This window comes from Euleptes europaea, chromosome 7 (assembly GCF_029931775.1).
Source record: "Euleptes europaea isolate rEulEur1 chromosome 7, rEulEur1.hap1, whole genome shotgun sequence".
Classification (NCBI taxonomy): Eukaryota; Metazoa; Chordata; class Lepidosauria; order Squamata; family Sphaerodactylidae; genus Euleptes; species Euleptes europaea.
Window position 1 is genome coordinate 92,296,667 of NC_079318.1, and position 23,581 is coordinate 92,320,247.

Below are 23,581 nucleotides of genomic sequence, written 5' to 3' on the forward strand. Positions count from 1 at the left end.
TACCACCGCCTCTCCCCAAATTTTATTCCTCCTGCTTTTTGTGGGTTCCCCCACCCGGGAAAGTATGGACCCCTCGTTCCACCCTTACACAGCTGCTTATTTTCCAGTCCTGAGCGCGCGCACTCTTCGTATGTGGTTCCCACCCCACCCCTGTCCCACGTCGAGGACGACTTTGGTTCAGAACCGTCTCTCTACCCCTCTTAGAGGCCAGTAAAGGCAAGGAGGCAGCCCAGTGGGGGAGAGATCGGGGCATAGTGCATCCCGTTGCCGTGCCAACAGCTTGGTACCATATCTTCCCCATCACAACGGCACGGCACAGGCTGGGGGAGGGAATAGTGCATCCAGTCAATGGCAGAGTCCCTACAGAGTCGCCATGGCAACAGTCCAAGCAAGGCAGGGTCGAGGCCTAGGCCCGGGCCTTATGCCATTTCCATTGCCGCCGGCCCGTCGGTTTGCATCTTCTCGACGACGCCTTCTTCGTCCTCCTCTTCCTCCTCGTCTTCCTCCTCTTCTTTGGGAACAGGAGAGGGCCCCCGATGGGCACGGTCCTGATCCCAGTAGCGGGCGAGGGAGAGGAGCCCCTCGATTTGCCCGTTGGTCAGCTCGAGGTCAGAGGAGGGCGGGGGCGTCCCCGCGGCCGGCAAGGGCTCGGATTCGTGGTCGGCACCGCGGCGTCGGCGCCTCGTCCGCACTTCCAGGCAGTTCTGGCCCTTGAGGTGGCGCTGCAGGTGGTCGTCCTTGGCAAAGGCCTTGTGGCAAAGGCAGCACTCGTAAGGTCGGGCGCCCGTGTGCAGGTGGAGATGGTTCTTCAGGTCGTAGCTGTGCAGGAAGCGAGCCGGGCAGTGCGGGCAGGAGTAGGGGCGCTCGCCCGTGTGTTTCCGCATGTGGATCTTCAACTTGTCATTCCTGCCCAAAAAAAATGGGGGGGGGGGAGAGAGAAGCAGAAGTTGTCGGTCAGTCAAAAGAGTAAGGGATTGGAGGCATCAGTTTTCTGACAAGCACCGAATCCAAAATACTAGAACATTTATATATCTAATTGAGAAACATGGCCCCCATGTGCGGATACCTAAATCTGCAGATTGGGGCCACACTGATGCTAAACAGATTTTTAGCATCAGAAATGTTTTTTTTTTTTTAAACATTTTTAGCATCAGAAATGTTTAAAAAGCGTGGTGTAGTCGTTAAGAGCGGTGGACTCTGATCCGGAGAACCGGGTTTGATTCCCCACTCCTCCACAAGAGCGGCGGAGGCTAATCTGCTGAACTCTTACAAATGAAGCCAGCTGGGTGACCTCAGGCTAGTCACACTCCCTCAGCCCCACCTACCTCACAGGGTGTCTGTTGTGGGGAGGGGAAGGGAAGGTGGTTGTAAGCCAGTTTGATTCTCCTTTAAGAGGCAGAGAAAGTCGGCATATAAAAACCAATGCTGCTGCTTCTTATATATCTAATAGCAACATGTGGCCCCTATGTGCAGATACCTAAATTGGCAGATTGGGGCCACACCGATGCTAAACAAATTTTCAGTATCAGAAATGTTAAAGAATATGCACTGCGGGGTTTAAATTCACCCCAAATTTTAAAAAGCAGAGACTCTGGGGCCTGGCCGTGGCAGAGGACGACTCCAAGACCTGCTCCATTGCTACTGCTGGGCTAAAGGTGTGTGGTTGGGGCTGAAGCCACACCTGGCTCGGTGATGGGGAGGGGAAGATGGGATTCTCCCCCCCCCCACGTGCGCAAGTCTCACAGGCCCCCCACTTGTATGTTTCTAATCCTGATGGTGGTGGTGATGAGTCTGATTGGTAGTGGCTCTCCGGGGTTTTTGACAAAGAAAGATGTTTTCCAACACCAGCTGAACCTGAGGTCTTTTGCATGCAAAGCCCACGCTTTGGCAGTGAGGCATGACCTCCCCACCCCCAAAAAAGGTTTTACAACTCCAGGTAGGAAAGTTCCTGAAGTTTGGGAATAGTGCCTGGAGAGGGGGAGGGTTGGGGGAGGGGAGGGGATCTCAGCAGGGTGTAATGCCATGGAGTCCTCCTCCCAAAGCAGCCAATTTCTCCAGGGAAACTAACCCCCATCACAACCCTGCCTGCAAGGAATAATGAATGAAACTCAGAAGAAAAAGAAGCATTGGTTTTTATACTCTGATTTTCTCTACCTTTAAGGAGTCCCAAACAGGCTTACAATCACCTTCCTTTCCCCTCCACTCCCAACAATAGACAGCTTGTGAGGTACACATGAACACATGAAGCTGTGTTATACTGAATCAGACCCTCGGTCCATCAAAGTCAGTATTGTCTATTCAGCGGCTCTCCAGGGTCTCAGGCAGAGGTCTTTCCCATCACCTACTTGCCTAGTCCCTTTAACTGGTGATGCCCAGGATTGAACCTAGGAGTTTCTGCATGCCAAGCAGATGCTCTACAAACTGGGCCACGGCCCCTCCCCAGTAGGTGGGGATGAGAGAGTGTGACTGGCCCAAGGTCACCCAGCAGGCTTCATGTGGAGGAGTGGGGAATCGAACCCAGTTCTCCAGAGTAGAGTCTACCACTCATGCGGAAAAGTGGGGAATCAAACCCGATTCTCCAGATTAGAGTCCGCTGCTGTTAACCACTACACCATGCTGGTCATGCTACCTGCAAACCATGAGCTCTGCCACTGAGCTGCGGCCTGTCCAAAACTTCACCAGCCAAAAGGATTTGGGTAAGAGGTGTACTGAAGAGAGGTGCCTGGAAGTGACGATTGCTCCCCCCCTTCAGCTGGCCGTCTCCAGCCGCCGACCAGCTGAGGGTCGGTGGGCAGCCCAGTCGATTGGTGGGCATTTGCCTGTCAGTACCAGGCAACTGGCAAAAAAAATAATAATAATACCAGGCAACTGGCAAGCCTATGCATCTCTGTGCAAGTAGAAAAGTTCTAATATTCCCCTAAGTCTGTGATAGCCGCAACCAGCCTTCTGACACTGAGACCTGAGGAGAAGACCTTTATGTCAGAGCACATTATGGGCTAGCAAGATAATTCAAGCGAAGTGATGGTATTGCTTTACTCTGCTCTGGTTAGACCTCACTTAGAGTACTGTGTTCAGTTTTGGGCACCACAATTTAAGAAAGATGTAGACAAGCTGGAACGTGTCCAGAGGAGGGCAACAAAGATGGTGAGGGGTCTGGAGACCAAGTGAGGAAAGATTGAAGGAGCTGGGTATGTTTAGCCTGGAGAGGAGAAGACTGAGAGGGGATATGATAACCATCTTCGAGTACTTGAAGGGCTGTTATAGTGAGGAGGGTGCCGAGTTGTTTTCTGTTGCCCCAGAAGGTCGGACCAGAACCAACGGGTTGAAATTAAATCAAAAGAGTTTCCATCTAGACATTAGGAAGAATTTTCTAGCAGTTACAGCGGTTCCTAAGTGGAACAGGCTTTTTTGGGAGGTGGTGAGCTCTCCTTCCCTGGAGGTTTTTTAAGCAGAGGCTAGATGGCCATCTGTCAGCAATGCTGATTCTGTGAACTTAGGCAGATCATGAGAGGGAGGGCATCTTGGCCATCTTCTGGGCATAGAGTAGGGGTCACTGGGGGTGTGGGGAAGGGGAGGCAGTTGTGAATTTTCTGCATTGTGCAGGGGGTTGGACTAGATGACCCTGGTGGTCCCCTTCCAACTCTATGATTCTAAGCATGATTTATACATCAGTATAATCCCCAGCACCTCTCGTACTATAAACAAAACCCTGGGAGCACATAGGTCAGCATGGGACACCGCCAAATCGATGGGTGAAAAGTGATCTCCAGGCCAGCACTCACCGAGTAAAGCGGACTCCACACACCTCGCAGGCGAACGGCTTCTCCCCAGTGTGGGTGCGCATGTGGCGGGGTAACTTCCCGGCACCGTGGATAACCTTGTGGCAGACAGGACACTCCTGCGGCATCTGAGAACGGCGCTTGCGCACCAGCTTGTCGGGAGCGTCGAGACCCGGAGTCAGCCCGTCCGGGTTCAACGCGCGCATGCAGTTCATGATGTTGGGGTCAATTGGTTCTTCCTCTGAACCTGGATCCTCAGGCGAGAGGCCCCGGGCGTACAGGTAAGGATATGTATGAGAGGGTTGGAGCACCTCTTCCTCATCCTCTCTGGGGAGGGCAAAGGCTGGTGCAGGAGAGGCCTGGCTGGGGGGACTGGGGCGCTCCTGTGTCCCCGTTGAGGAAGGGGTCGGCGAAGGAGATTGCTCCACAACATGATTGTTGAGGCGGGAGCCTTTGGTTTGCAGAAACTTGCGGGTTTTCTTGCTGCGGCGGGGTGCTGGACGGGCTGGGGGCTCGGCCAGGTCCCCTTCCACGTTGGGCAGGGTGGCAAAGGCCTCCAGATACCGGCGGGCACGTTCCCGGGCAGCGTCGTCGGGGACGGGGGCTTCCAGACCGTGGCCTTGTAAGATCTCCGTGCAGGCCCTGATGATGCAAGGAATCTCGAGGAGGAGCGCGGCGCGCAACACCTCGCCGAGGTTGCCTGCGCTGATGGTCAACGTGGCGGTATAGGCGAAGTCCAGGAGGGCCCCCAGGGCCTCGGCGCCCACGAAATCCAGCTCGCACACCCCCATGCCCGGCCCTGCAAAGAGCCGTTGGAAGTAACGGCTGGATGCGGCCAGCACGGCTCGGTGGGTCCGGTATTCTGAACCCTGAGTCCGCAGGGTCACGTCGCACAGGACCCCCAGCCGGCGTTGGTCGTTCAGGCGTCCCAAGAGCTCGCTGCTGTGCTCCGGGAAAGGGATCCCAATCAAGTCGTCTTCGGGGCTGCCCATTGCCTCACCTGCACGGGACAGAGAGAACGGGGGGATATGAGCACCAGACAAACATTCAGAACAGATAAAAGGAAGTATTTCTTCACACAACACATAGTTAAACGGCGGAACTCCCTGCCCCAGGATGCGGTGAAGGCTGCTGACTTGGAAGGCTTTAAGAGAGGAGGGGACATGTTCATGGAGGAGAGGGCTACCCATGGCTACTAGTAAAAAGTCATGACTAGTCATGATGCATCCCTATCCTCTCCAGGATCAGAGGAGCATGCCTATTATATGAGGTGCTGTGGAACACAGGCAGGAAAATGCTGCTGCTGCAGTCGTCTTGTTTGGGGGCTTCCTAGAGGCACCTGGTTGGCTACTGTGGAGAGTCTGCTGGACTTGATGGACCTTGGTCTGATCCAGCATGGACTTTCCTTATGTTCTTATGGAGTATGGGGCTATCCATGGCTACTAGTCAAAATGGGTACTAGTCATGATGCATACTTATTCTTTCCAGGATCAGAGGAGCAGGCCTATGATAAGAGGTGCTGTGGAGCACAGTCAGGATGGTGCTGCTGCAGTCCTCTTGCTTGTGGGCTTCCTAGAAGCACCTGGTTGGCCACTGTGTGAACAGACTGCTGGACTTGATGGCCCCTGGTCTGATCCAGCATGGCCTTTCTTATGTTCTTATAAGTACTATCACCGGTGGGGTGTAGAGGTTGAAGAGTTAGGCCTGGGGAGACCTGGATTCAAATCTCCACTCAACCACAAAGCTCCCTGGGTGACCTTGGACACGTCCCTCTCTCAGTTGGACTTACCTCACAGGAAGGGAGAACTACCCCTCAACCCCTGCAGGGATATGGATACTACAAGGATTCTCTTTTCCCATAGAAGGTCAGACATACGTTAAGGTCACCCACTGAGGTCCTGTGGTGTATTAACCCTTACATGGCTACATTCACAAGTTCACAAGGTTGGAAGACACCACAAGGGCCATCCAGTCCAACCCCCTGCCATTGAGGATCCCACAATCAAAGCACTCCCGACAGATGGCCATCCAGCCTCTGCCTAATGACCTCCAAAGACGGGGACTCTTCAGAAGTGGACAGGACCTTTTCAGAAGTGACCCCAAGGTTGGGGAAGTTTCTTTCTAGCAAGGCTCGTTCATTGCATTCCCCGTTTAGCGAGCTAAAAATGCTCTCAGAGTCCACCGGAAGCGCACTGATCAGTGGCGTCTTGACTGTTAAGCTTGTGGATGATTAACTTTTGACATATTCGACTGGCTATCGGCTCGTCTCGGCTGCTGCGACGTATTTTCCCTAGTTGGTGATGGTTTTGCTTACGGATGGTTTGGGTACGTTATGTCATAAGGAGGCTTAAGCGGGTCAGACAGTGGGGTCACGCTATTTTTAAACAAACCCAAAATTCCCATAGGACACTTGAGTACATTCAGGACCAGGGTTGCCAGGTCCCTCTTCGCCACCGGCGGGAGATTTTTGGGGCGGAGCCTGAGGAGGGCGGGGTTTGGGGAGGGGAGGGACTTCAATGCCGTAGAGTCCAATTGCCAAAGCGGCCATTTTCTCCAGGTGTACTGATCTCTATCGGCTGGAGATCAGTTGTAATAGCGGGAGATCTCCAGCTAGTACCTGGAGGTTTTGCAAACACAAACAGCACTGGTGGCTAAATATTGAATCAATGCAATGGTAACAATGGTGACACAAATTCAAGTCCATATTATCAGAAGGACATTATTATCAGAAGAACTTGAATTCGTGTTACCATTGTATCCATTCTATGTATGCTATTCACAAAGTTTTGCATTGTTTTGTAATGAACAACTCTTGAGACTCCTGTACATGTTTTTTTTTTTAAAGTTTATTATAACTTGATTATATACAACACAGATTATTGGAATATAATTGCATTGATTCAATATTTAGCCATCAGTGCTGTTTGTGTTTGCAATATCTTTGGAGTTACAGCATGAGGTTCGTTTTGAATACTACCTGGAGGTTTTGGGGGCGAAGCCTGAGGAGGGTGGGGTTTAGGGAGGGGACTTCAACGCCATAGAGTCCAATGGCCAAAGCGGCCATTTTCTCCAGGGGAACGGATCTCTTATCGGCTGGAGGTCAGTTGTAATAGCGGGAGATCCCCAGCTACTACCTGGAGGCTGGCAACCCTACTCAGGACCCTTAACATAAAGGAATCCTCACAAGGGTCCTTCAGGTGGGTTGATGTTATCATCAGGAGCTTATGGGACACAGCACCGAAGACTGCAGTCCAGTAGCTCCCCAGTTCAAAATATCTTGCCTTCCACAAATTTGCTAGATGGCCTAGGCCAGGGGTGTCAAACTCCTTTGTTACGAGGGACGGATATGAAAAAAGTGTCACTTCGTCAGGCCGGGCCATGTATACTATAAAATTTAGAAGAAGAAGAGTTGTCTTTTATCTGCCGACTTTCTCTACCACCAGCTTACAATCACCTTTCCTTTCCCCTCCCCACAACAGACATCCCGTGAGGTAGGTGGGGCTGAGCTCTAAGAGAGCTGTGACTAGCCCAAGGTCACCCAGCTGGCTTCATGTGTAGGAGTGGGGAAACAAATCCAGTTCACCAGATTAGCCTCCGCCGCACATGTGGAGGAGAGGGGAATCAAACCCGGTTCTCCAGGTCAGAGTCTACCGCTCCAAACCACCGCTCTTACCCACCACACCACCAATGCCAGGTACCAGAGATACAAGCTTTATAGAAGACATAGGCAAAGCCAATGAATGATACTATTTTTACTTGATTTTTTGTACTTAAAATACAAACATGCTGAACACAATAACACTCTTACAGTATTTTATTTTATTTAACAGTCTTTGATCATTGACATCTTGGGACTGTGCGGGGGGGTGGCTACCTTGCCTGGAGAGCCTTGCCAGCCGAGGTAGCCACCCCCCCCCCATAGTGGGCTCGCAAGCCCAAATTGGGACTGGGGGGTGGCTGGCTCGTGGGCGCATAAGCGCTCTCAAGGGGCCGAATCCGGGCCCCGGGCCTTATGATTGACACCTCTGGCCTAGGCCTTCCCCCATCCGTCTTACGGAGATAATAATTCTGGCCTACTTTGCAAGGCTGTCGTGCAGAGGACAAACCGATAATACATTTGAAACCCATTGAAAGGGGCTAGGCTATTATCCCCGCTCTGCGGACGAGGGAGGGCCGAAGCCAAGAGCACGCCGCACGCTCGGGCCACAAAGCGAGTTGACGGCACCCGCAAAATTCGAACTGGGGACTTCTTGGCTCCGCGCCAGCACGCAGGGAGGACTCGCTCTTCCCCTCCAAATCTGAGGGAAGGAGGAGGAGGAGGAGGAGGAGGTTGGGTTCCAAAGCGGCTAAAAAGGAAGCATAAGCACATCGACAGAACGTCGCGCCTTCACCTCAGAAGAAAGGAAGTCCTCTCGCCCCCAGACAATGCAAAGCAGATTGGGGGCCCAGATATCAGCTTGGTTGAGGTCGGCCTGTGGCAGATTCCTAGGAAAGATACAGATGTTCCCTGCTGCCACCCACGGCCTTCCCCCCACCCCGTGGAGGGGAAAGGTTAAAATCTGCAAGCCTACACTTTGCACCTACAGCACACCAATCCTGGCGGAAGATGGACCAAGGCAGCTTCATGTTTTAAGGGGAGGAACTGTGGCTCAGTGGCAGAGCATCTGCTCGGCATGCAGAGGGTCCCGGGTTCAATCCCCGGCATCTCCAGTTTAAAGGGACCAGGCAAGGAGGTGATATGAAAGACCTCTGCCTGCGACCCTGGAGAGCCATGAAGAGGGGATGTGGCTCAGTGGTAGTTCATCTGCTTGGCATGCGAAGGTCCCAGGTTCGATCCCCGACATCTCCAAATAAAGGGACTAGGCAAGTAGGTGAAATGAAAGACCTCTGCTTGAAACCTTTCCGTCGCTCGATGTGTGAAACCTCCAAACTCTGACCTTCCCCTACTGCCTGTGATTCCCTGCCCCCCCAGTGTCTCCCAAAGGCAGAAATGCAGCAGGTAAAGCTCCTCCAGCAGATCAGCTTCGCCAGCTGGATTTCAGCCCAGGCACTGCCAGCTACAGTGGTAACCCATAGCTCTTCCTCCTTAACTGTGCCATTTGAACCGGCACCAACCCACCAATCTGTTGTCTGTAACACATAAGCCTGTGGCAGAGTGGGGCTGCCAGCCGAAACCAGGAACCGTACGTGAGAACCCACGATTTAGAGACAAGAATCAGAACAAGCCAGCAGCCTGTAATTTAGAGTGTGTGTGTGTGCGTGTGTGTGTGTGAGAGAGAGAGAGACAGACAGACAGACAGAGGCTATGCTTATTAAATGGGGCCAGGAGAATCAGCCCCCCTTAAGCAGAACCAGGGATGATCATCACATTCCACCACATGAACATATGAACCTGCCTTATACTGGATCAGAACCTTGGTCCATCAAAGTCAGTATTGTCTACTCAGACCGGCAGCGGCTCTCCAGGGTCTCAGGCAGGGGTCTTTCACATCACCTACTTGCCTGGTCACTTTAACTGGAGATGCCGGGGATTGAACCCGGACCTTCTGCATGCCAAGCAAATGCTCCACCACTGAGCCACATCCCCTCTCCATGGCTCTCCAGGGTCTCAGGCTGAGGTCTTTCACATCCCCTATTTGCCTGGTCCCTTTAACTGCAGATGCCGGGGATTGAACCTGGGACCTTCTGCAAGCCAAGCAGATGCTCTGCCACTGAGCCATGGCCTCTCCCCAAAATACTTCCAAACTCCTGTAGAAGATACAGGCAGGGGGGGAAATTGACGGGCCCCGTAGCCAATATCCCTGCTTGATCGCTTTAACTGGAGATGCCAGGGATCGAACCCGGGACCTTCTGCGTGCAAAGCAAATGCTCAGCCGCTGAGCCACTGCTATTCCCCAGATGGTCCAACCAAGCCCCGGTTCAACCATTCCTCACACTGGTGTTCTATGTGCCGCATGACAAGAGCAAAATTCAGGGTTACCGACTCCCCCACCCTAGTGCAGCCTATAACGCAGGTGCCCAACAGGCAGAAATTTAACAGGTAAAGATTTTCCTTGTCAGAGGTCAAGCGACACCCATCAGCTGCAAAATGCACAACAGCCCTGCTAAGAAAACACTAGCAATGCTCGTGGGACAACTGCACCCCCCTCCCCGGTACTGTGTTCTGTTAAGCGTCCCGTCTCTGCAAGCAATTTTAGGATTCTTTTTCCAGAAAGGACAATCCTGGGACCATAATTTGCCTACCAATATGACATTTTTACACTTCTCCCCGCTTCTACCAGCATGGTGTAGTGGTTAAGAGCAGTTGCTTGGAACGGCGGACTCTTAATCTGGACAACCAGGTTCAATTCCCCTCTCCTCCACATGAGCGGCGGAGGCTAATCTGGTGTACCAGGTTGGTTTCCCCACTCCTCCACATGAGGAGGACCATGTGCTAGTCACAGAGCGCTCTCAGCCCCACAGGGTGTGTGTTGTGCGTAGGGGAGGGGAAGGTGATTATAAGCTGGTTTGATTCTCCCTTAAGTCGCAGAGAAAGTTGGCATATAAAAATCAGCCCTTCTTCGACTACTGAGGAGCTAGAGGCGATGGACGTGGTCCTCCTTCCCTCATTTTACCTCACAGCAACCCTGTAAAGTAGGCCTGGCCTGGAAGCTCTACCTTCTGTGGCACGGAACACCTTTACCCCAGATAGCTCGGGTGCCCATGGGTACGGCTGTGGGGCCCCCCAGAAAGAATACCACAGCATGCCCAGGCACGGAGGATAGCACTCTACGGCCGCTCCCTGCCCGCTTTGGGTGCCCGCCAGCGGAGCTGTTTGCCTTCGTAGGGGGTGGGGGTGGGTGGGAACGGGCTCTGGCAGGGGCAGCCGCGCCCCTCTCTGCCAAGCACGCCCGACCGGCTGGGCAGGAGGACAGGCAGGCTCTGTGGAAACTGCCAGGCGTGGCTGCGCTGGAGCACTCTGACCCAGGAGCTGGGCGCGGCCGCGTCGTGACAGCACCCCAGCCAGAGTGCCAGCTCAGCCAGAACCCACATGGGGAAGCGCAAAGGGGCATTTCTCAGAGCCAGGTGCCTCCTCCGGGGCAGCATCGGGGGGGGGGGGAGGGAGAAAGCCAACCATACTGAGCTCTTTTCTCTCCCTGGGGTGCCAGCTGCCATGGCCGACCTTGAGGAAACAGGCAGCCTGGCTCCTTACCGGCCTTCTGGGCCACACCTGGATGCTGAAGCCAAAACCTCACCCCACTTCTGCGCCTCCCCCACCCCAAGATTGAGGGTACCACCTTTTCCAGCAGATTCTCAGGTCGTTTAACAACCACAGCTCAGGTGGTCTGGGAATGGATCTCCAAGGGAATTTTTAATCGCAACGGATGGGTGAGGGCAATTCAGAGCATGCAGGGTATGAACACATGAAGCTGCCTTACACTGAACCGGGGTACAAAATGGCCAGCGGCACACTGCATGGCACAGGGCATGGATGCATGTTCCAGAACAAGGTCCGCGCAACCACCTGTCCAAGAGGTTGAATCGCTTGGGGAGGCAGCTGGAGGGTGAAGAATGCCAAGTCTCACCAATCGACCCCTTGAAAGGCACACACAGGAACACATGAAGCTGCCTTCTACTGAATCAGACCCTCAGTCCATCAAAGTCAGTATTGTCCACTCAGACCGGCAGCAGCTCTCCAGGGTCTCAGGCAGGGGTCTTTCACATCACCTATCTGCCTAGTCCCTTTAAACTGGAGATGCCGGGGACTTGAACCTGGGACCTTCTGCATGCCAAGCAGAGGCTCTACCACTGAGCCACAGCCCCTTCCCATGCTTGCAATTAACCCTTCCATTTGTGCACTGTTTCCATAATCACCCTTCTGGGTTGCTATTTTTTCTACAAGGGGGAAATAGCTGCACCTTTTATGTTTTTTTTTCTGGCAAAGTAAACAGCATTGCAAGAGGGGGGATTGTTATCACAGGAACGGAAGGAAGGGCTTAAAAATACCCTCCCCTATACAACAGAAGAAGAAGAGTTGGGTTTTATAGGGGTGGGAAGAGGAATTGGGAGGTAGTTGTGAATTTCCTGCATTGTGCAGGGGGTTGGACTAGATGACCCTGGTGGTCCCTTCCAACTCTGTGATTCTATGATTTTACACCCCGCTTTTCTCTACCTTTTTATGGAGACCCAAACTGGCTTACAATTGCCTTCCCCTCCCCACAACAGACACCTTGAGAGGTCGGTGGCGCTGAGAGAGTTCTGAGAGAACTGTGACTGGCCCAGGGTCACCCAGCAGCAGGCTTCATGTGGAGAAGAAGCGAGAATCGAACCCGGTTCTCCAGATCAGAATCCACAGCTCATGTGGAGGAGTGGGGAGTCGAACCCGGTTCTCCAGCTCAGAGTCCGCCGCTCCAAACCGCTACGCCACGCTGGCTCTGATCGAAACAGGGTGTCCCATCCGCTCCTCTTTGCGGCCAAAAAGACCACGGGAGATCGATTCCCGGATCTCTCGTCGTCCCATCGAGTTGGGCCCTCTGGCAGAAGCGTGGCTTGTCCTGGCACAGAGACCATGGGGCGGGGGGGGGGGAGCTTCACCGGTTGAATTCTGCCTGGCCGGCTGCTGCTTGACAGCTCGAGGAGGAAAACAGTGACAGGGGCAGTCCCGCTTTGAACATTAAAAAGAAAACTCCTCGCTCTCAACTCCCCACCTGGAACTGGGACTAGAACCCAGGAGCCCCGCGATTACCCACAAGGCCTCGGCGCCCCAGGTGGGAGGCAGGAAGGCCGGTTTAGCCGCAGTTAAGCCAACAGCCCCCCCCCCCCCGCGCGCACACACCCCGTGAGTTTACCAACCCTGACAAAACCCCGATCAGATTAGAGGAGGATTAGGAGGAAGAGTCGAGGCTGGGATTAGAGAAGGTTGTTCCGCCACGGGCAAGAGTAGAAGATGGTTGGGCAGGTGGAGGGGGAAGGGAGGGGAATGGTGTTTCAAGGCAAGCGGCGGCGGCGGGAGGGGGGGAAGACATCCTCAGCAATAAGGCGCTGGCCACTGAACTCCTGTCCCATTAACAGCTGCCTGGCAAGCGGAAATCCAACAGGTTCAGCCGTCTCCAGAGCAGGGAGGGAAACCTGCCCGGCTTGAATTTTTACTGTTCCTTAAGGGGGTGGGGCGGCAGGAGGCATGCACTATCTATTTGGGGTGACTCTTTCCACACCACCCCAATCCCTTGCCTGGTTCAATCCCCTTTTCTTAACGGCTGGACGTCGAGTAGAAAGTCTCTGGGCACGTGCAGTATCACTCTCTCACGCGCTGGGACTAGCAGCCTCAAAACAGGGGTTTGGGGTGCATGGTCATCTCTCATGGCACAGTTGGAATGGGGTGAAGAAAAGGAGGAGGAGGAGGAGGAGGAGAGTTGGTTTTTCTACACCAACTTTCTCTACCACTTAAAGAAGAATCAAACTGGCTTACTATCACCTTCCCTTCCCTTCCCTGCCCCTCCCCACAGCAGACAGCCTGTGAGGAAGGTGGGGCTGAAAGAATTCGGAGAGATCTGTGACTGGCCCAAGGTCACCCAGCAGGCTTCATGTGGAGGAGTGGGGAAAAAACCCATTTACCAGATTAGAGTCACCGCTCTTGTGGAGGAGTGGGGGAATCAAACCCACTTCTCCAGATTAGAGTCCACGTCTCCAAACCACCTCTCTTAACCACTACACCACGTTGGCTCTCACTCCCCCCACCCACACGCAAACCTGCCAACAGACAAAAACAGAGACGCCCCAATCCTCAGGAACTATTCTCACGCACAAGTGCACATGTGCAAGCGCATAGCGCTAAAGACCCTACTAAGCCTGCTTCTCCGTGTATCATTTGTTTCCTCCGCACCGGCGTCTCTCGTGTAGCTTTCAACGCCAAGAGACTGTTTGCTCTTCAGGTTAAAGATATACTAGAACCGGACCAACGCCGTCACCCTTGCCAGTTCAAAATCCATTTCCATGGCGGCGGGGTACAAAATGGCCAGCGGCACACTGCATGGCACAGGGCATGGATGCATGTTCCAGAACAAGGTCCGCGCAACCACCTGTCCAAGAGGTTGAATCGCTTGGGGAGGCAGCTGGAGGGTGAAGAATGCCAAGTCTCACCAATCGACCCCTTGAAAGGCACACACAGGAACACATGAAGCTGCCTTCTACTGAATCAGACCCTCAGTCCATCAAAGTCAGTATTGTCTACTCAGGCCGGCAGCAGCTCTCCAGGGTCTCAGGCAGAGGCCTTTCACATCACCTACTGGCCTAGTATCTGCAGCTGCAGGGGATCGAACCTGGGACCTTCTGCATGCCAAGCAGATGCTCTACCACTGAGCCACAGCCCCTCCCCATGGCCCTCCAGGGTCTCAGGCAGGGGTCTTTTACATCACCTACCTGCCTAATCCCTTAAACTGGAGATGCTGGGGATCGAACCTGGGACCTTCTGCATGCCAAGCAGATGCTCTGCCACTGAGCCACTGGCCCCTCACCTACACAGCCCAAAATAGGGGCAGGGAACTAGCAACGCGCAAGGATGGGCAGCAGCAAAATGAGAGCTGAGCTTGATCATTAGATAATCTGTGCAGTCCTTTATGAACATAATGATGATGTTAAGCGATTATTATGAGATGAATTGTAATGGATTAGCATGGGGAAAATGCTGTTATACAATTTCTAAAGAAACTTCCCAAATATTGAAAATTGCACTCTTGATCATAGAGTTGGAAGGGACCACCAGGGTCATGTAGTCCAACACCCTGTACAATGCAAGGAATTCACAACTAACTCCCCCTGCACACACACCCAGTGACCCTCTACTCCATGCCCAGAAGATGGCCAAGATGCCCCCCCTCTCATGATACAACCAGATCATGAGAGGGAAGGCATCTTAGCCATCTTCTGGGCAAGGAGTAGGGGTCACAGGGGGTGTGTGGGAGGTAGTTGTGAATTTCCTGCATTGTGCAGGGGGCTGGACTACATGACCCTGGTGGTCCCTTCCAACTCTATGATTCTAAGCAATTTTCCTCCAGGCCAGATTAGCCAGGGATCCTGGAGGGTTGTGGGTTGTTGTTGTTTTTTTGTCAGCTTCTGGGCATGGAGTAGGGAGCACTGGGTGTGTGGGGGAGGAGGTAGTTGTGAATTCCCTGCATTTTGCAGGGGGCTGGACTAGATGACCCTAGTGGTACCTTCCAACTCTATGATTCTATGATCAAGAGTGCAATTTTCAATGTTTGGGACGTTTCTTTAGAAATGCATAACAGCATTTTCCCCATTCTAATTCATTGCAATTCATCTAATAATATCGCTTATCAATTCATCTAATAATATCGTGTTTATCAAATATTACAAAGTTACATAATGATCGATGCTAAGATTATGATAATTATTCAATACTCATTATTACATCACTATTTCCTGTTCACATCTGCTTCCATCCTCCATTGTTTATTACATCATTGTCTATTATAGTATATGTATATTATTTCTCTCCTTTGCCTTCTGACCCAATTGCAATTGCCATTTTGATGTGCTTTTTAATTTTTCTTTGTCCATTTTGTTTATATCTTAAAAATACAATTTTTTTTAAAGTGACAGTCGCTGTGTCTACCACCCACCCACAAGGTTCAAGTGGCATCTGGAAAGAGCACGGGACAGAGGCATCTAGAGAGAGCACGGGACAGAATCCTGTTACTAGGGCACTGACACATAACACACAGGTAAGATCAGGCTTGCAACGCTAGGTCAGCTCAACCCAATCTGATCCACAGAATCACAGAGTTGGAAGGGGCCACAGAGGCCATCCATTCCAACCCCCTGCTTAATGCAGGGTCCGCCCAGAACATCCCTGACAAATGTTTGTCCAGCCTCTGCTTAAGGACTGCCAGCGAGGGGGAGCTCACCACCTCCCTAGGCAGCCGATTCCACTGCTGAACTACTCTTACTGTAAAAAATTGTTTCCTAATATCCAGCCAGTACCTTTCCACCCGCAATTTAAACCCATTATTGCGAGTCCTGTCCTCTGTTGCTGACAGGAACAGCTCCCTGCTCTCCTCGAAGTGACAGCCCTTCAGATACTTCAAGAGAGCCATCCTGTCCCCCCTCAACCTCCTCTTCGCCAGACTGAACATTCCCAGCACCCTCAGCCTTTCCTCGCAGGGCTTGGTCTCCAGGCCCCGGATCATCCTCATCGCTCTCCTCTGCATCCACTTGATTCTGTCCACATCCTTTTTGAAGTGAGGCAAAAGGAGAGGAGGAATCAATTGCGGCATATGAAAGAACAGAAGTGTCGGTGGGGACGGACATTTGGAAGGTTCTAGAGAAATAAAGGGCGACCGCAAACTATGCCAGCATTGATGGGGATGGGAGTTTGGGTGGAGAACCCACCAATTTGGACCAGGAGGGAATAATCTCGTGTATGATGGGCTGTGCCAGCGGTAGAACATACGATCTGCAAATGGAGCACTGCCAGTTCCGTTCCTGGCATCTCGAGGGCGGCTTCCACCCCGTGCAGAATCTTGGAAGCTAAGTGGGGCCGGTATTTGGAAGGGAGGCCACCGAGGAAGACTTTGCAGAGGAAGGCCCTGGCAAACCGCCTCTACTCCGGATGGGGCCTTGAAAGCCCCTTGCGGGGGCTGCCGTAAGTCGGCTGAGACTTGATGGGGACTTGACAGGGGTGGGGCCACGGTTCAATGGTCGAGCATCTGCTCAGCATGCAGAAGGTCCCAGGTTCAATCCCCGGCACCTCCAGTTAAAAGGACCAGGCAGGTAGGTGATGTGAAAGACTCCTGCCTGAGACCCTGGAGAGCCGCTGCCGGTCTGAGTAGACAATACTGACTTTGATGGACCAAGGGTCTGATTCAGTGTATGGCAGCTTCATGTGTGACGGCACTTTACACACACTCAGTCGTTTGCAGCTGGACTATCCTGCAAGAAGACGACAATGCAGTGGCGAATGGGTTGTGCGATATCCAACGACGTGCGAGCACAGGCCAGGTAAAGGACTGCAGGTAGCCAGGGATTGGAAAGACCTACTTAGAATCACGAGAGCCCCTCTCTATTGCTGGACAGACCAACGTTCTGACTCTTCACACAACGCATTGTTAAATGGTGGAACTCCCTGCCCCAGGAGGTGGTGACGGCTGCCAACTTGGAGGGCTTTAAGAGGGGAATGGACATGTTCATGGAGGAGAGGGCGACTAGAAAAAATGAATGCTAGTCATGATGCATACCTATTCTCTCCTGGACCAGAGGAGCATGCCTATTATATTAGGTGCTTTGGAGCACAGGTAGGATGGTGCTGCTGCAGCCGTCTTGTTTGTGGGCTTCCCAGAGGCCCCTGGTTGGCCACTGTGTGAACAGACTGCTGGACTTGATGGACATACGTCTGATCCAGCATGGTCTTACATTCTTAAGTAGACGGTAACCTTGTGGGGCCTTCTGCGATTTCAAGGCATGCATAAGGTTCGGGTTTCAATCTCAACTGGGAAAGGCCTTGCTGGGCAGCTGTTAGACCATATTGGAAGGGGTGGGCAGCTTAGGGTGCCCACTCTCTAGGGTCCCAAGTTCAATCCTTGGCACCTCCAAAGGATCCCGAAAAAGACCTTTCCCTGTCTAAGACCCTGGCTGCCTGGCCAGAGGAGGCAACGCTAGGCTAGGCGGACCGATGGCATAAGGGAACATCATAAGTTCATTGCATGGGGGCCATGGGTGAATGGCAGAACACGCTGCTTTGCATGCAGAAGGTTCCGGGTTCAATTCCCGGCACCTCTAGCTCAAGAATCTCAGGCGAGAGGTGTTGAGAAAGGGCTTCCTCTGCCTGAAACTCTGGACAGGGGCCACGAACCAGATCAGGCAGTACTGAGCCAGTTGAATAAATCATCTCGATGCATTCGAGATTCCCTTGTGCAAGAGAAGGATTACGGAACATTTACAAGCGAAGGAAGGTGGATCAGCAGACCCAGATTAATCTTGGCGCAGACAGGAGACGCGAGCTTAAGTGAATTCCTTTATGGACAGCCAACCTCACAACTATTCCGGGTGCGAAGATGCCAGTTTCGCAGACAGGGAAACGGAGGCGAGGCAGCAACGCCTTATCCAATGCCGCTTCGTCAGAACGCCAGGGATCTCTTTCATCTCCACCCCCGTGCGCGGAGACCAAAGGAAGATGTTTTTCCCGCATCCATGTGGGCTACAGCCCACAAAGGCTTTGCCCACAATCACCCCATGAGTCTTTAAGGTGCCAGAAGGGTTCTAAAGTTAATCTAAAATTAATCTGAAGAAGGAGGAGAAGGAGGAGATGGAGGAGAAGGAGGAGGAGAAGGAGAAGAAGAAAAATGAGGAGGAGGAGGAGAAGGAGAAGAAGCAGGAGGAGAAGGAGAAGAAAAAGGAGAAAAAGAAGTTAGTTTTTATACCCCGCTTTTCTCTCCCTTTTTAAGGAGACTCAAACCAGCTTACAATCTCCTTCCCTTCCCCTCCCCACAACAGACACCTTGTGAGGTAGGTGAGGCCAAGAGAGTTCGGAGAGAACTGAGACTAGCCCAAGGTCACCCAGCTGGCTTTATGTGGAGGAGTGGGGAAACCAACCCAATTCTCCAGATTAGAGTCTGCCAATCTGAACCACTACACCAGGGGTGGGAAACATCAGGCCCGGGGGCCATTTAAGGCCCACGAAATCATTTGGTCTGGCCCTTCATGGTCCTGGCAGATCTCTAGCTCAGAAGGATCTAAGACTGGTGATCCACACCCTCCCGCGGACAGGAATAGCCTCTATTCAAGGCAGATGTGAGTTTGTTTTGCTGTAAGCTCTAGCCCTGCGGCAAAACCATAAACAGATTCCAGCAGACGGCAAGTCCACGAAAGCAGTTTCATTTGGTTAGAATCGACAGGTTTCAGAAGCCATATTCAAAAGGACACTAGTAAGGGGCAAAGGCAAGGTGCAGAGCATATATGGAAAAGCAACAGGAGATAACTGGTAACCTAGACAACCCCCTCCCAGAGGCAGGAAGGAGCACTTGGCAATTCCCACAGTATGGGAATTTATGAAGACTAAACACGGGGCACAGATTGGCCTTGAACAAAACAGCACAACAGCACCTGGGAGCAGCACAATCGCACTACCGCATACCATCCCCCTGGCTTGCTCCTGACATTCTGCCCCCCTAAAGACCCCCCCTTCACCCTCCCACCATGGGCTTGTGAGGGTAGGCTGCATGAAATTCTTGTACTAAGTGGGGGGCGGAGACATCACAGGCGCACACCCATTCATCCTGGGCGGAACTAAAATACTTCCAGTGGACCAGGTACTGAAGGGTACCATAGCGAATCCGAGAATCCAGTATTTTATCTACTTCAAAATGCTCCCCCCCGCCCACACCATTTCAGGCACTTTGGGTTGTGGTTCAGGATGTCACTTTTGGGAAGGAACATACGGTTTTAAAAGACTGACATGGAACACAGGATGGATTCTCCATAGGGACTTGGGCAAGAAGAGTTCCACAGCCACTGGATTAATAATCCGGGAAATGGGGAACAGACCCACATATTTGGCACTGAGTTTATCACACGGGCGGGTGGATCGTAGATTTTTGGTGGACAGATAGACAAGATCCTCCACTTTGCATTCCATACTGGAGCGATGTTTGTCAGCCTGAGCCTTGTAACGTCGTTTTGCTCGCTCTAGATTTTTAACCAGCCATGGCCAGGTTGTTTGAATTGAACGTACCCATCCATCCACGTCAGCTCCCCCCTCTTCCTCAGAAACATCAACATGACCAGCGGGGCCAAACTCTTTACCATGGACAACCTGGAAAGGGCTGAACCCGGTGGATTGGTGAACCACATTATTGTAAGAATATTCAGCAAAAGGCAACAGGTCTACCCAATCATCCTGATGGTAATTAACATAACAGCGTAAATAGCATTCCAACACTGCATTCACCCGTTCAGTCTGACCATCCGTTTGGGGATGGAAGGCACTAGACAGTCCTTGTTCTACTCCGACCAACCTGAGAAAAGCCAAAATTTGGCCACGAAATTTGAACCCCTGTCCGTGACTATTTTGCGAGAAAGGAATGGAGACGGAAGACATGTGACACAAAGAGGCGGGCCAATTTCAGGGCGGAAGGGATACCTGCACAGGGTACAAGATGCACCTGTTTCGAAAACAAATCAGTAATCACCCAAAGAACTGTCTTTCCCCCACTAGGGGGTAGGTCCATCATGAAGTCCATTGCAATCACTTCCCACGGTTTTGAGGGAGTCTCTAACAGTTGTAAAACTCCGGGCGGTTTGCCCTGTGATCGTTTGGCCACTGCACATATGGGGCAGCTGCGGATGAAGGAGTCCACATCTGACCGCATGCCCGCCCACCAAAACTGTCTCCGTAGCAAATGCAATGTTTTGAGGAATCCGAAATGCCCTTTTCAGGATCTATAGTCAGTCCCTGGCGTGAGATAATATATCCCAGGAAAGTCAATTGCTTCTTATGGAACTCGCACTTACGATACTTTAGCATACAGCTGATTGTCTCTGAGACATTGCAACACTTCCCAAACCAAGGCAACGTGCTCATCCATGGTTTTAGAGTAAATGAGAATATCATCTAAATAGACCACCACTCCTTTGAACAGTAGATCATGGAGGATCTCATTAATGAGTTGCATGAAGACCCCCGGGGCCCCTTTTAATCCAAAAGGCATCACCATAAATTCAAACATTCCAAAGCAACTAGAAAGGCAGTCAGAGATTCATCCCCCTCCCGGATTCTGACTCTGTAATAAGCTTCAACTCAGTCCAATTTGGTGAAAATGTGTCCCTCCTTCAACTGTCCCAAGAGATCAGAAATGAGGGGGATGGGATAAGCATTTGTTTGGGTAACAGCACTGAGTTTTTGAAAGTCAATACACAAATGTAAATCTCCTGTTTTCTTACGTATGAAGAAAGCCGGTGCTGAATAGGGCGTGGTAGAAGGTCGGATGAAACCGCGAGCCAAGTTCTTGTCTAAGAATTCACGGAGCACCGCCCGTTCCGTAGGACTCATCGGGTAGATTTTACTTTTGGGCAGTTTTTCATCCCCCACCACTTCAATAGCACAGTCTGTCTGGCGGTGGGGGGGGGGTAACACATCACACTCCTGCACATTAAATACATCTGCAAAGTCCTGGTAGTCGAGTAGCAATTGGGTTGGACTGGAGGTGTCCGAGACCAGGGCAGGAGTTGGTTGGATTACGGTTTTAACGACCACTTCGTATCGGTGCAATTCACATAGCGGGCTATTGAACGTTAAGGTCTCAGCTTCCCAGTCTATGGTGGGACTGTGCCCTTTGAGCCAATTGGCTCCTAATACCACAGCATATCGAACATTGAGTACAATAGTGAAGTTGATTTGTTCCCAATGGTGGCCAATTCCCATTGCCACTCCATGAGTGCAACGGTCGACTGCCCCCCTCCTGAAACCACTGCCATCCATTTGAGCAAAGTGAAGAGGTGCCGGTAAAGGGACTGACTTCACTTGGAGCGCCTTAAAGGTGGTTTCGTTAATTAACGAGCGGGCACACCCTGAGTCTATTAAGGCTTTAACTTGTAATTGAGGGCCTTTTCTATAATGTCGTAATATCACATCTACATACACAGTCTCTTCTACTTCACTCACCATAACAGGAGCCTCGGATTTCGCAGGAACACCTGCGGAGGTCTGCGGTATTGCTCCCTCTACCGCAGACCCAGTCCGTTTTTTGGCTGGTCAAGGGGAGACTCCAAGTTAAGGGCTGGGGAGTTCCAGTGGTCGCTCTCCTCTGAAGATGCGGGGCTACTCTCCCCAGGAGTATTAATTGTAATCCTGGACCCCGACGGGTCCGCTGGCGAAAGGTCCGTCGTCACTTCTCCGGCGTGTAGAGCTGGGGGCACTTTTCATCTTGGAGGGATGCTCCGCTCGGCTGTGGTGCCTCTCCCCCGGGCACGTCCTCTCCCGCGAGGAGTCCCATCTAGCTGGGGAATGGGACTCGGCAGCCCCGGGCGTGGTGGACAAGTGGCAGTGAAGTGACCCATGGAACCGCAAACGAGGCAGGCTCCCCTTTGAAACTGTAACGCTCGGTCTGGTGGAGGCAGAGCCGGCCTCCACGGGGCCTGAGGTGCGGCAGGTTTGGGATGGTTTTTCTGGCTTCCCCCCTCCCTGGCTTGCTGTTGGGCAAGAGAAATAAACTGGCGGCAGCTTTCCACTTCTTCTGCCAGTAAAATCCACTCTTCCAAGGTGGCTGGGTCTCGCTGCATGTATGCCCAGTTTAGAATCTCAGGATGCAATGCTGCTCTGAAGTAGTGCACCCGGGTGGCTTCAGTCCAGTCCACTATTTTATTAGCGAGTCTTTGGAACTCATCCGCAAACTCTCGGACTGAGGAGGATCCTTGACGGAGTTGTAGGAGGGCCGCTTTGGCCTTCTCCCCTTGAAACGGGTCCTCAAAATGCCTTCTCAACGCTCGCATGAATTCATTAAGCGACCGTATGGAGCGGGCCTGAGGACCATCGATTCTGTAGCCTTTCCAGCTAGAAGCGAGGAAACAAACCTTATTCGACTGTCTTCCGTGGGAAAGGTATGCCCTTGTTCTCTCATGTAACTGTCCACTTGGTGAAGAAAACAGGGCAATGCATCTGCGGAGCCATCAAATGTCACACGCAATGGGGGTTGCTTCCACTGCACCACCGGTGTCACTGGTGGAGGTGCCGGAGGCTGTCCTGGAACCGGCTGCGCCGGAGGCTGCTGGCCAGGGGGTTGTTGTCCTGGCTGCCCCGGGGGTACTTGCCCCGGAGGTTGCTGTGGTACTGGCTGCGCCGGAGGCTGCTGGCCGGGGGGTTGCTGGCCTAGGACCGGTGCCGGCGCAGGTGCCACTTGAGCTCGCTGCAGGCAACCGTATTCACGCATCAACACGTCCATTTGGTCCTGCATACGGGCCATACGATCAAAAAGCTCTCGGTTTTGAAACCTTAAGGCATGGATCTCCTCCTCAGCCCCCCCGGTCCGTCGGGCTTGGCTGGCTTGGTAGTTAGTATTCCAGTCGCCCTCCTCTGCATACAAGTCCTCCTCCTCATATTCTGGGACTTCAGGAGCAAAGGTGAGCTACTGCCTGCGTACTACTTCCCAGGGCAGGCCAGGTTCCGGGGAGCCTAAAGACCATGAGGGGAGAGACCAGTCCGATCCCCCGCAAACTTTTGACCGCGCTCCCGGTCCTGTCGTCGCCCGGGCCCGAGCAGCGGCCGCATCCGCCAACAGTTGTTCCTCCGTCAGCCTCTGGTCAGCGAGCGGTCCGCCTCGAGTTTGGCAGCCGCGGCAGCTGTCACAATTCGTTCGGCCGCTTGTTCCAAGAGCATTAGGATCTCCTTGTGTTGGCCCAACAGCGGTTGGACCTGTCGAGCAAGATCCGCAGAGGAAGGACCAAACTCAGAGTTTAGTACCTTCTCGACATCAGCTGCCATTGCCATGGTTGGCGGTAAGTCCATGAGGGCCAGGACTGTCCGGGCACAACGGTCTGTGCTTCCCGGTGGCATAAGGTGGGATCCGGAACGGTTTGAGGAATGCCTCCCTCCCGAGCCCCCGCCATTGGGGAATGGGGCTCGAGCCCCTGGATTGGGAACACTGACTCCTGTTGCGCCCCGCGGAGCGTAAGCTCAGCCAATAACCGAGTTAGCAGAGTAAAGTCCTCTTGCGCCAACCAGGTCTCCTCCAGCAAAGTATCCAGTCCCAAAAGGTCGTCGCAGGCACATAGATCAGCGTCCTGGGTCCTCCAGGGGGTCATCGCTGCGCAAAAAG

General features: G+C 52.7%; 2 protein-coding genes across 5 annotated transcripts in view; one reads left to right on the plus strand and one right to left on the minus strand.

Annotated features, from left to right (window-relative positions):
* DCST2 (DC-STAMP domain containing 2) overlaps window positions 1–204 on the plus strand; it is a 35,962-nt gene extending 35,758 nt beyond the window's left edge. Inside the window, exon 18 of the mRNA XM_056853502.1 lies at window positions 108–204. Coding sequence (XP_056709480.1) covers window positions 108–204 — 97 coding nt within the window. The remainder of the gene's footprint in view (window positions 1–107) is intronic.
* Window positions 205–334: 130 nt separating this feature from the next.
* ZBTB7B (zinc finger and BTB domain containing 7B) overlaps window positions 335–23,581 on the minus strand; it is a 59,815-nt gene continuing 36,568 nt past the window's right edge. For all 4 annotated transcript variants that reach the window (XM_056853164.1, XM_056853165.1, XM_056853166.1 and 1 more), the window contains exons 2-3: window positions 3,783–4,779; window positions 335–906 (exon numbers count right to left, since the gene is read on the minus strand). In XM_056853164.1, the coding sequence (XP_056709142.1) occupies window positions 420–906; window positions 3,783–4,771 (1,476 nt within the window). In that variant the 5' untranslated portion in view covers window positions 4,772–4,779 and the 3' untranslated portion in view covers window positions 335–419. The remainder of the gene's footprint in view (window positions 907–3,782; window positions 4,780–23,581) is intronic.